Source organism: Buteo buteo, chromosome 13 (assembly GCF_964188355.1).
Source record: "Buteo buteo chromosome 13, bButBut1.hap1.1, whole genome shotgun sequence".
NCBI classification, from domain to species: domain Eukaryota; kingdom Metazoa; phylum Chordata; class Aves; order Accipitriformes; family Accipitridae; genus Buteo; species Buteo buteo.
The window spans coordinates 8,755,909-8,768,253 of NC_134183.1; the positions used below are offsets into that span (position 1 = coordinate 8,755,909).

At 53.1% G+C, this 12,345-nt stretch overlaps 1 protein-coding gene across 2 annotated transcripts in view; it reads right to left on the minus strand.

Moving 5' to 3' along the window:
* Positions 1–12,267, minus strand: part of EVPL (envoplakin) — a 34,765-nt gene extending 22,498 nt beyond the window's left edge. Inside the window, exons 1-2 of one of the 2 annotated variants that reach the window (XM_075044578.1) lie at positions 12,167–12,267; positions 2,236–2,378 (exon numbers count right to left, since the gene is read on the minus strand). In XM_075044578.1, the coding sequence (XP_074900679.1) occupies positions 2,236–2,309 (74 nt within the window). In that variant the 5' untranslated portion in view covers positions 2,310–2,378; positions 12,167–12,267. Of the gene's footprint in view, positions 1–2,235; positions 2,581–12,166 lie in introns of those variants that run through there. The other variant, XM_075044577.1, reaches the window with a different exon arrangement.
* Positions 12,268–12,345: the final 78 nt, after the last annotated feature.

The following is a 12,345-nucleotide window of genomic DNA, read 5'->3' on the forward strand; positions in this document are numbered from 1 at the left end:
CCCTGCCAGTGCTGGGTTAGTGCCCTGAGCCCATGCCTGTCCCCCCAGGGCCACACTGCTCTAGACTGATCAGGGAGAAGCAGGAGGAGGCAGTGGCAGAAGCAGCAATCCCAAGAGACGATTAAACCAGGAGATGATTTGCCATCCACCTCCAAAACCACCCACAGCCTTTGTCAAGATCACACCCGGGCAGCCAGTCCAGCCAGATCTGATTCAATTCCACCTGCTCATGAGTTTTCCCTTCCAGCCCCACAATGTGCCTCCTCCTAGAGCAGGGCACAGTGAGGATGCTCCTCAGGGACAAACCTGCGCTTGCTCCTGCCTCCCTGGGATGCACCCACCACGCGGACACAGCAAAGGGCCCCGCGAGCTGGGATGCTCAACACCATGGTCCCAAGGACCCAGGTGACGTACCTCTCTAGGGGTCTGTGCCAGCAGTGGTACCCGCTAGTTGTGAACACCCAGAGGCGGGGAACCTCAAGTGCTGCCGAGGTTCTGGCCTTAGGGCCACCAACAGCAGCTATGGGCAACCAACATTTTCTCGGGGCCATCTGCAGAGCGTGTGCTGACGGCTGCTCCTGCAACAACTCATTCACCTTCATTTTCTCAGCTAATATGGGTGCTGACCAAGCCCCGGGCCACGGCCGAACAAATTAGCCTTTGTCTGATGGTTGGTGCCTCCTAAAACAAGCACAACTAGCTCAGTAATTGCCACACTTCTGGCTCCAGCCTCCATCCTGCACAGGGAAGCGGTGTGAGGTCTCACCAGGATGCAACTCCAGTTATCCCGAGAGGCTTACGCTGGAGGAGAACCTAGCCCAGACCCTCCTGCAGTGCTGCAGCGAGCCGTCCCAGGAAGCCTCATGAGAAATCCCCAGCCCAGGTTTGGAAGCTGGAGAGGTGGATGGATTCCATTAGCAAGACTAAAAACCAGAGGCTGACACAGCTCCAGGGGGTTCTGGGGAGGTGTCTCACTGCAGTCAGATCCCGACAAAGACTTGGTATTCAGAGAGCCCCCAAACCTGTCTTTGAGATGAGTTTGTGAGTGCTCAGCTCCACTGAGGCAGAAACTCCCTATGGGAGGGGGCCAGCTCCCACATCCACATGGGGAAGCCACGGCCTTTGTGGGGGCCACCTTCTTGCCAGGTCCCGCTGCCCTGCCCAGCAGCACTGGGCCATCACCCTCCACGGTGGCTGTTTGCTAACGTTGGGTTTGGCCCCCATAAATGACGCAGCCGAGTGCCAGCACCGTGTTGCGTCCACCCAGGCGTCTGTACACACACCATCCCAGGCTGCTGGTGGTCCCAAAAGATGGGGCCAGCACTCCTTTCTCCCTGCAGGTTGTCTCCTCCTTAGAACAAACCCCTTTGCAATTTCCTCAGCCTCTAGCCCTGGCTGGGGTCAGGGATTCCCGCAGAATCAGTCCTCTAACACTACGAAATGCAAAGTGGCTGAGGGAGGTGGAAAATAACCCTGAGCTAGCAACTGCAGCTGAAGAGAAGGATGAGCGTTCTCTCTGCTGGAGCACCCCCTCCCAGAGGACACCCTGGCTCCTAGGGAAGCATCCTGGTCCCATCACACATCTTGCTCCCCAGAGCTTAGGGAGTCTCTTCAGAGGGACGTGGCTGTCAGATCCTTTTGGAAGCTGCCTCAGACAGGCCTGAAAGAGGCAACCTCAGCTATTTGACCTGCAGAGACCCAGCCTGCCACCAGGATGGATTAGAGCAGTTACCAGCAAACCCACTCCTCCCCCATCTTCACCACCTGAGCAGCACCAAACTGAGCATCCTTCTCCAGGGATCCCAGGTCCTAGGGGAGCATCACACCAACTTCACACAACCAGCGAGTCCTGGGATCTCAAATCCAGGCTGGTATCTGCTTCACCATCAAGCAGGTCTTGCTCCACCCAAGCAAAGAGGCTGCATTGTTTATTCTCCCTACTCCTACCTGCCCAAAAGGGGCTTTGCACCTCCCTGCTCAATTAACACAGCTCTGAGCACTTCAGGCACTGCACATCCCAAAGGCTGCACAGATACTTCTGGGTTGGAGCACAAAGCCCAGGACAACAGCTAGGGCAGCACATCTTGGCATCAGCTCCCAGCAAACCTCAACTTTCCGGCTGCTCCACAAAGAGGGATAGTTTTTAGGGTGGCTTAGGAGACATTGAGTGCTCTTCCCTTATCTTCCCCCAGGGTCCACAGGACAGCATAGAGAGAGGAGACGAGTCGCACTTACTTGCTAGGCTTGACAGGGGAACCTCTGTTGGGGGAACTGCTGCTCGAGGAGCCTTTGCCCACCCCCTTGAACATGTTGGCGAGATCCTAGCTGGTCTCCCGGAGTCTGCAAAGTCGTCGTGGGCGCTGGCTCTCTGCTCTGGTCTGTTGGGATGGAATGACAAGACTCAGCGAGGGAAGGTTGGCGGCACGCTAAAGAGCAGTTTCTGGGAGGCTCCTCCCCGAACGCAGGTGAGCAGCAGCAGAGATGGAGGCACATATGAAAAAATGACTTGAAAAACCAGTTTGGGGTGGAAAGAGCAGAGCCCCAGAGGGAGAACGGGAGACCTCGCCCTGGCTTGGAGAGTGTTTTGGCACACACAACCACAACTGTGCAGCAGTTTCCCAACGGAGTGGCAGAGAGCATAGCCTTTGCAGGGAGGAAAAGTCTGCAAATGCGACTTCGAGGGAGTACACTGCGACTACTGAAACACACTTTGAAGCACCTTCTTGCATTGGCTGTTTAAAATGCTAGAGAAGTAGCAGAAGCCCTACAGCCCCAAGAGTTTTCCAAGGCAGCAGCAGCAGTTTGGGAACCACCAATTCCCAGAACTTGATGTTATTTTGCAGTTCAGTAAGCTTTTGGCCCAGACTTAGCACAAGGTGGCCCTAGGTCCCAGCAAAACGCTGAAGGCTCATGGCAGAACGAAGGTCAGCAGCTCCAGCACAGCATCACAGGAGCCTCAGTCAGAGGGATTCAGGCTCCGGGACAAACTCCGGTACCAAAGCCTCAGAGGCCTGGGTCTGAAGCTCTACCTAGACACCCTGTCTATGCGAGATCTTAAAGCAGCCTTTGCCTCTGGGCAGCTCTTTCCCCTGTGGAGCAAAGGTTCAGAGTCCCATCTGGTTCCCAGTACAGCCCAACAGCACCCTGGCATCTCCGTGGCTCCTAGGGATGCCCACCCAGGCTGCGCTGCCCAGCCCCACAGCTCTCCTAAGCCATAGCAAGGGCTAGCTGCTGTCTACATCCTGTTGGTTTCAGATAAAGCAGAGTTCAAAGTTCCCCGCAAACCAGGAACCCCGTGTTTCAGGCTTATCCGGCACAGATCCCACAACAACATGGGAATCTTATCCAGTGCAGGACCAGGGAGGGAGGGCAGAGGATGGAGGAGGATGTGGACAGGAGCAGATGGTGACCACAGCCCCTACGTAAGCACCAGCCACCCGTGATACTACCACAGGTTTGTGGCTGTTCTTCCTCATTTCTTGTGGCCCGAGGACAGCCCGTGGCCAGAGACAAAGGCCTAGGGTCCCTCGTCACTTCCTGGGTGATATCTTTGTCCTCTTTAAATTGGCACAGAACAAATCACACTTGTCTCAGGAGAGAGGGAAAGATGCGTGTGGGACAAGACTCCTTTGCGAGGTGCTTGCTTTCTGCTATGGTTTTGCTCTTCTACAAGCTGCAAAGCCCTACCTCTTCATGGGGCTATCATAGCTTGGGCCCTGCTTCTCACACCAGGATCTCAGAAGAATGAAGACAGGAGGTCTCCCCAGCTCAAAGCACTGGGAGGCAGCTAGCGTGGACCTTAGGAGGAGGGGTGACCTCTTCTCTAAGGGGTCTGGAGTTAACTGAGACCTGCTTCAGGGCCTGTCTTTGCTGTGTGGAGGTCTAGAGACAGGATGGAAAGCAGTTGCTGAGATATCACCCCTTTGCCATTAACATCCAATTGACCAATGACAGCAATGATGGTCTTTGAACGGAGCTGCTGGAGGGCCCCAGGGAGGAGAAACCAGTGCAGCACATCAGCTGTAGACCACAGGACCAGACCCTGCTGCATTTGCATTCAAAGGCTTAAAGCATGCTGAAACCTTGCCAAGGACAAGAGTTAAGAGCATCTGAGGCCAAGTAGACCTCAGTTTGTGCCCACGCAAAACAGGAGCGTGCAGGAGCCCACAGTCACGCAGGACAACCCCTTCTCTGCAGGGCTGTTTGCACAAGCCAGGAGAAGATCAATTCTCTGTGAATTCAAGGGAAACTAAATCAAACAAGATCGACTGCCTGTAATCCCCTGGAAGACAGCGTGCTCGCACGTGGAGGAAGTTCTAAAAATTAACACAAAAAGCAAACCAGGCACATACCAGCACACCCCCCACCCCGGACAACCTGCTTCCCAAGCTATCCACCACCCACAGCCTGGAGCCGAGGGCTGGAGCTTCTCCCTTGCAAAACTTTAAAACAGCACCTTCCTCTCCTCTGTTTAACAAGACAGAGGTGTGATCCTTCCCCTGGCCAAGTCCCCACCTGGCAAGGATCCCTCGGAAAGACAGAGCATTTCAAAAGCTGACAGTCTTTGATCTCGCCCCTGTGCACACACAGACACACGCTCTGGCAGGCAGTGGCAACCTCCGTGCCGTACGCAGACGGGACAGATAAACACGGGGCTAATCTCAGGGCTGATGCGAGGAGAGGCAGCGTGCTTGGCAGAGGAGAACCTGTCCTCTCGCAGACAGTGCGAGACACGAGCTAGGGCACTGGGCCAGATCCTGCCTGGTTTTGAGCCCTGGTCCGGGAGCGATACCAAACATCCAGCCTGCCTCACTGCAGCAAAGGGACCTGCCTCGTCCTTGCTCAGACAGACATGGTGGGAGGAGAAGAGGCAGAGCCAGCGTGCTCATCCCACACAGACCCCATGCGAGGGGGCAGCTCTTTGCTGCCTGCTCACCTGCCTGAGGAGCGGGACTCACCCAGCCCTCAGCAAAGCCCCAAGGGGTCTGTCACCATCCCAGCCTCAGGAAACAAGAGTTGGAGGGGGAAGCTGGAGGTAGAGCCAAAGACGGCAGGTCTTGCCAGCCCACCACCCCTGCCACCACATCCAGCCCAGAGCAAGTTTCTGCTGCAGTCCAACGCACGCTGCGAAGGGAGGGATGCTCTCTCTGCCTGCTGCCAGCCCAGCCTCTCCCATGCTGCGATGACCACCACGACCTGCAGAGGCGAAGGGGATGTCGCTGCAAGAATCCTCAGGGGAACACTTGCAACCAGCACTGCTTGCTTCAGCCCAGGTCACTTCCAGATCCTCAGCGGGTTTTGTTCAGACCAGCCCCAGCTGTGCCAGGGCAGAGTACGATGGTTAACCCAAGCCCTGCAAGAAGCAACAGGCAAGGAAACCAGTTCAACCAGTTCTCCACCACAGCCACCCATACAGCTGTGCCCAGCACTTGGACCTGAGCCCCAAAACCCTGGGCAGGACTGCCCCACGACATATTTGCTCCTCTGCAGCTGGAAGCCCAAGCACAGTTCTCCAAGACGACCATCCAAAACAGCATTAGCAAGGGCCTCCCACCTTCCCGGCCATCTCCCCACCCCAGCTTTATTTCCAACAGGATCGCTCTGCATTGCAACAGGGACTAAGCTCCTGCTGCCGCAGCGGGCAGAGCTGCCTTGCCCGGGCGAGATCATCCATGGGGAGGACAGGCCAGGGGTGGGCAGCCTTCCTTTCATTCCAGGTCAACCAGCCTTGAAACACTGCCATTGATCTACAGACAAAGCCAGTGCGAGAGCAGGTTCCGTCTTGCCCAGGCAAGTCCCTAGCTAGGCTACAGCTCACTTTGGGGGCTGAGACTTATCTCCTGGGGTTATAGACCGGGGGCTGGCTGCTCTGGCAGGGCTCCAGACACAACAGGAGATCATATGGGAAGTCACATCATCATAATTTTATTTGCTTTCCAGAAGAGGATCTGGGGATTCATCTCAGTAGCCTGGAGCTGTGCCAGGATGCAGATGCCTGGTTTTACAGAGCAGTCACATAACCAGATGCTTCTTGCTGCTCACACAGATGAGTAGAGGTTGCCTGCAGGGACAGATAGCAGGCACAGCTGTGTAGAGGACCTTGGTGAACAGGTAACATTTCAGGGAAGGAAGATTTCAGGAACAATCCTGGAATAATCTTTCATAAGAAATTGGCAGAGGAGGAGTTTAGAGGATGGCGTGCCTTCTTTATCAGGCAGGCCTCTCAAGTTTTTACAGAGGAGATGATGGCTTAATATGACCCATAAATGACTTACTATTACCTGATAAGACCATTTGCCCTTCTGGATGACAACATACTTGCCTCCTCTGCACCTCTCCTCTCCCCTCCTGACCACCCTCTGCACACCTAGTCCTCTGGAGAAGTTTTCTTCCCACTTCACCTCCTTGCTTTTGAACTTTTTCATTCTTGAAATCATTCTCCTGGCAAGCGATGTGCTGAAATCAAAGCAATGAGCAGAGCCCTTACACTGCACAAGCCTCCCATGACGCACCACCAAGAGCTGCTGCTGGCCAGACACTGCAGGGAAAACTCCACCATTAAGGTCTTAAATGACCCTGTAGAAGTGGTAGGTGCCTGTGGCAGAGCAATGGAAGGACCTTTACAACAAATTGAACAGTTGGGAGGTGGGAGGACAAAAGTAGGAACCATCAGTGAGCACAGATGCAGGAGGGTTTAGTCTTCAATACACCTGGAAACAGCCTTGATTTGTTCATAAAACACCACCCATGGAAGAGAATTTCATGCACCTCCTCACCCCTGTAAAGCCCCTGCTAATGGTCAGTCATAGTTACACCAAATAAAACCAAACGCCCATCTCACCAACCACCCTGTCCAGCAGCACCCACCACCACGTCCCCAAGGACAAAGGACGAGCTTCACGGCCGTGTGGTCAGACAGGCAGCAACCAGCAGCTGAAGAAAAGCTCCCTACTCTGTCATCTCACCTCTTATCTTCATTCCCATGAAGAAGCAGGAGGTAAGCCACAGCTGCTCCTGCCTGCACTCAGCATCTGATTATTTCTAATGGTTTCAGACATGCACGAGGCTGACAGATGCTTTTCTATGCAGAGATGCTGCTTGTCTGGCAACAGGACCAGCAGCTACAGCCAGCCCAGACCGAGACTTGTTGCAAAGGATACATGGTCTTTGCAACTGGAGACAAGAGACTGTAAGACTTGGGCTGTCCTCGGCGAGAGGGAAACCCTCCTAAGAGCTTCCAAAGCCATGGAGAACAGCAGAGCATGAAGAGCAGCCTCGGGATTCAGGAGCCACAGACCCCCGGACACTCACCCCCTTGGGAGGTATCAGAGCCTGTTCCCACCGTGCATGCACAGGTCAGCCTCCTTTGCCTCACAGATGCCAAGGACAGCACCTTTTCATATCATTTTTATCCCAGCCTTTTTTCCTACTTGTGGAGCAGTTTTCATACAAGCCAAAGTGAAACTCCAGAGCCTCAGAATAGCCCACCTATTTTAAAAAATTGCTATCTCCCTGAGAAAATAGAATATTTGATCTTCCTAAGTCTAAAATTAGTCAGTCCTCAAAACTTCTTTTGCTTTGCTTTATCTTTACCGATTGGTAAGCGGAGAAGTGCCAAGGCCCCCACCCCTTCTCCCTGCAGGTCTGATTAAGACCCATTAAAAAGGGTCTGGGACGGGGCTGGGCTCAGTGCCCTGCCAGAGTGAGCAGAGGAAAGTGGGCTTTGGCTTCAGAGCCGGCTCAGCTCCAAGGACCTTTCCCCAGAAGACCAGAGGAGGCCGAATCCAGCACAGCTCCCCCGGCACGAATGGGAGTCCTATCTCTCTAAATACAGAGGACCTCTGCACCACACCATCTCGTTAACAGCTCCGTCCCAAGGCTTTTATGGACTACTCATCCCTAGACCCTTCAGACATCAAAAGGACCTGCCTGCTTCCCACCCCATCACCTCTCCAGGCTCATCACAGCATCCCACAGCTTCTTCTGAGTTTAAGCCCTAGGGGTAATGAGCAGGACATCACGGCAATTCCCTACAGCAGCTATGCGTTAGCCTGATTTTCCTCTCCCCAGAGGATTAGCAAGGCTGTAATAGCACTAAATAAATTCGCTAATGGCAGATTCTCAAGACACTTTGTCTGGAAAACTTGTTTATAACTTAGAAGATGCAGCCTGCAAATTTGGCTTTATTATCCAGTGACTGCTAAAGGGAGCTGCTCCCCAAACACAATGATTGGATCTGAACAAGATGTGTCCTAGATCATTAACCAGGCAATAAGAGGTAATTAAACACCTGCATGGAAAGGCAACCTTCACACACACAGAGCACAGCTGGAGAAACACCCCATGAAATCAGGGTAGGAGAGCAGAGCTTTTGGGGTAGGTTTCTTCCATGTCTCCCAGAAAAGCTGCTTTTCTCAAACGGCAGCGCCCTGGAGAAGAGAGTCCCCTACAAACCCTGGGCTAAAGCACGAGGCAATCGGCCCACTTTGGGGCGATAGAAAGTTAAATGTGAGGACAGGTTTGCTCTCCTCTGTGCCTCCACACTCAGCTGCAACGCAAAGGCCCTGTAATGTGCAAAAATACCTGCAGGATGTTGTATTGCAGGTGGCGGCCAGCTGAAACATGTATACCTGGAACGCTCAAAGGTGTACCTGCTTGGGAGAAAAAACTTCTGGCCTCGATACAAAGAGGTGACTGAAAGAGCAGGCGCTCAGAAAAGAGGGGTCCAGGCTGGAGCACCCCATTTGGCAAGACCTGAAGGGCATTAAGAAGATGCTCACACACCAGCTAGGAAGGCTCATGCTTTCAGACTCCCTCCAAACCAAACCAAGCCCATGGAAAGGCTCCACTCGCCGTGCAGGGCTAGCAAGGAGAGGAGGCAAATCCCTCCCAGGCCACCGAGGCAGGGAGCAGGGGCCAGAGCAGTGACAGCCCCTGCAAACCACCTCTCGGGTGGGAGGGCAGCGCTGGACCCCAGCCTGTCTTTGGGGACGGAGGGTGCAGCAGCCTGGAGCATTGCTGAGCCGGGGTGGCTCACACCTCCCAACCACAGCCTGCAAGCCCAAAAGCCCTGAGCGCTTTTCAATCAGATGTGAATCTCCTGCAAAGCTCCATTTTTGAGGTGCTCTTGCATGATTTGGTGGTGAGTGTTTCTGTGTCACAGGCAGGGACCAGAGCGGGATGAATCTGTCTGCCACAACTAATTCTGTGCAGCCAGACTTCGCCTTGCCTGACTTAATTTGATGCTCTGAGAAAATTAGATGTTCTCCCGCTTCTGTGGAAAAAGGCAAGCACTGAAGGTAATTCAGAGGCTTTGATGCTGCTCTTTAGTCATTCGGGCACCACAGCCACAGCATCACTCCCCGGACTGACCACGGGCTGGGGATGAGAGTCACTAATCCTCATGTACAGCGTGCGAGCCTCGGGCAAACTGCCGTGTCTGTTCTGTGCACAGACACCACTGTCCCACAGCCCAGCAAGGGAAGGACAAGATGATTATTTCCAGAGCAAGAATTTTAACTTTAATAACTCCAACACTACAGGTGCCCAGCTGTGGAGGAGTTTGCCAAAGATCATAGTTCGGCAGTGCCTAAAAATGCTAAGTACACATTAGGACCTGGGTCCAAATTTGAATTCGATGGCACTGGAGAACATGAAAGCTGCGCCCAAGGCCACGTGCGCACAACAGACATGCAAACTACACCCTTTGAAAGTGGTTTTAAACCTCCTCCTCTGAGACATTAGCACTTTTTAGGCCAGAGGTGGGAAGGTTTTCACCCCAGGTTACTTGCAGCAGCCCAGAGAAGGGCTGGGGACATGGTCGGCGGGGGGGATGGACACAGCCACCTCCCTTGCACACAGGAATTTGCACTTGGGCTTAGCTCTAACCCAAACACTGTAATCCAGTGCTCAGCACAGAGCAAGGCACTAATTCACACCCTGCTGCAAAAAGTAAATCCCCAATGCAAACAAAAATGAAGAGTGAGGACACTCCAGCTATTCAGGCTGGATGCTCCGGAGCAAGGACGCACCGGGTCTGTCCCCACCCAAATCCCACCGTGACCCACTTCCACAAGAGATGGGATTTTTGCAGCAACAGCAGCAGTTACCCGACCGGCAGTTCAGGTGACTTTGCAGCAGGCTAGCAAAGGACCAAGCCTCTCCTCCACAGACACAAAGCAGCACACTCAGGCCAAGGAGACCTCACCCAAAGGGAGAGGGTCAGGGAGCGGCTGCATTTCACAAACCTGTTCACCCTTGGCGCAGTTTGGGTGAGCCCAAGAAGTGAAAGCCCGGCACGAACCTTTGCTGTAGGTGTGTCCCTCCAAACCGCTGCGTGATCAGCTCCCCGAGCACCGAGTCGCTCCACACCAAATCCTCTGAGTGCCAGGGACAGAGGGGTGGCCGGAGCAGGTCCCGGGAAGAAGAGGGACTTGAGCAGTGACCCAGGTTTCTGAGCTGGGCTGGACAGGCAGCTGCAGCCCGCAGTGCTGCCCAGCACTTCCTCAATTCAGAGCAGGGGAGGGAGGAGAAGGCAAAGCAGCCACCGAGAGCTGCTGCTGCTGCTCCTGCCTCAGCCCCAGGAAAGCTCAGAGCACACGGGGTGCTGCTAGGCCACCTCTACCGAGCAGCTTTCAGGATCATTGTCTGCTTTCTGTTGCATTACATCCTTCCTCTTGGAGCTTCCTATTACACACTGGGGGCACCCGCCATGCATTCCTCCCACCTGGATCAAAAAGGGCTCTTCTTTGGCAGACAAACCTACCTCCAGCTGCTCTTATGCTTGAAAATAGCAATCCTATCCTGAAGAAAAAGAGGAGCAGCCGTATACAATCAAGATCACATCAAATCACTCCTTTAAGTGAGCAAACTCCCAATTTACATCCCCAGCTGAACACCATGGGGTATTTGTGCTTGCAGCTCTAACAGGGCAGTTGACAAGAGCTATGTGGGAGCCCCCGACATCTCTCAGCAAATGCACCTTCTTCCAAGAACTAGTTCTACTCACTGCCACTGTAGTTGGACAAGGACTTCCAACACTGAAATTCCAGGGACTGTAGCCTTCCACTGCCAGGTGCACCCAACAGAGGCTGCCAGCTGAACCTGCAACCAGCTCATCAATGTAAGGCAGCCATAGAGGCCCTAGAGAACTTGCTGCCAGTGCTCACCAGGGATGCTGTCCATCCGAAGCAGCTTGGATTAGACAGCAATGATTTTCTCTGGTAACACAATAGCTTCAGTTTAAAATACCCCCAATTCCCCTGTTTTCAAGGAGGCAGAGACTGTTATTTAGGAGCTCCCAGGCCAGACTGTTACTGTCCCACATGTCACCTCTCATTTCTCTCCTTAAAACTGCCCAGTTTGTCTCATGCTAATCATTTCTCATATAGCCCATACGTCCCTCAAGACCTATCCATTGTCACTGGACACCTCAGAGTGCATGACCAGAAGTGATCATCACGCAAGACACAGGTGTATCACTGATGGTGGGGGGGCTGAGGGCCACGATGTACATCTCATTCCTATTTTAATTGATGCAATGGTACCAGGCATGGCTAGGCTAGCTCAGCCTGTAATTAAAATTCCAGTGCTAAGCCCAAAGATACTGCATAGGAAAAGTTCATTGAAAGTAATAATCTTGACCATTCTGCTGGAGCTTCCTGTTTGAGGGCAATCGTGCGGCCTACTTGCCAATTAATTCATGGAAAGAGAGCAAACACTTTAAAGCAAACAGTACAGCCTAATGAAAGAACAGAGCAATAAGGAAGCAGGTTTCCAAGCACCACAAACCAGCACTCTGCATCTTGCTCCGGCTGTTTCAGGCACAACTAACACTTGGCAGTTCCAGGGGAATGGGTTCTTCCATATGTCACATCAGACACTTCACTTGCCCGCGCCATTCCCTTACAACTGCTGCCGTCTAAGCCTCACCTTTGCCATTCCAATCTCCAGTGCTGGGCTAAAAGCCTGAATGAACTTTGCAAGTCTGGTTTTCATCATACGGGTGACTTGAATAGCAGTACTTTTTTTTTTTTTTTAAACTTTTTTAGTTTTTCCTAGTGCCTCATCGGTGCCTTCCACATTATTTAAGTCACAACACTTGCTTACAAACCCCACTCTACTCACTTTCCATTAGCGTTACATCAAAACAAATAAGCCAAGTTACCTCGGAGAGTGGTGCATGTTGTTATCTGAGCCTTCAGGCAGAAGATCCTCCTCCAGAACTAAGTGGTCATTCTCCAGGGGTTAAGTAGCCCCAGGTCACGGCGTGACCTTGATCCTCTGAATGCTTCGGTGGCAGAGTGCTTAGTGTTCTCAATGTTCAACAGAAACTACACACCTCAG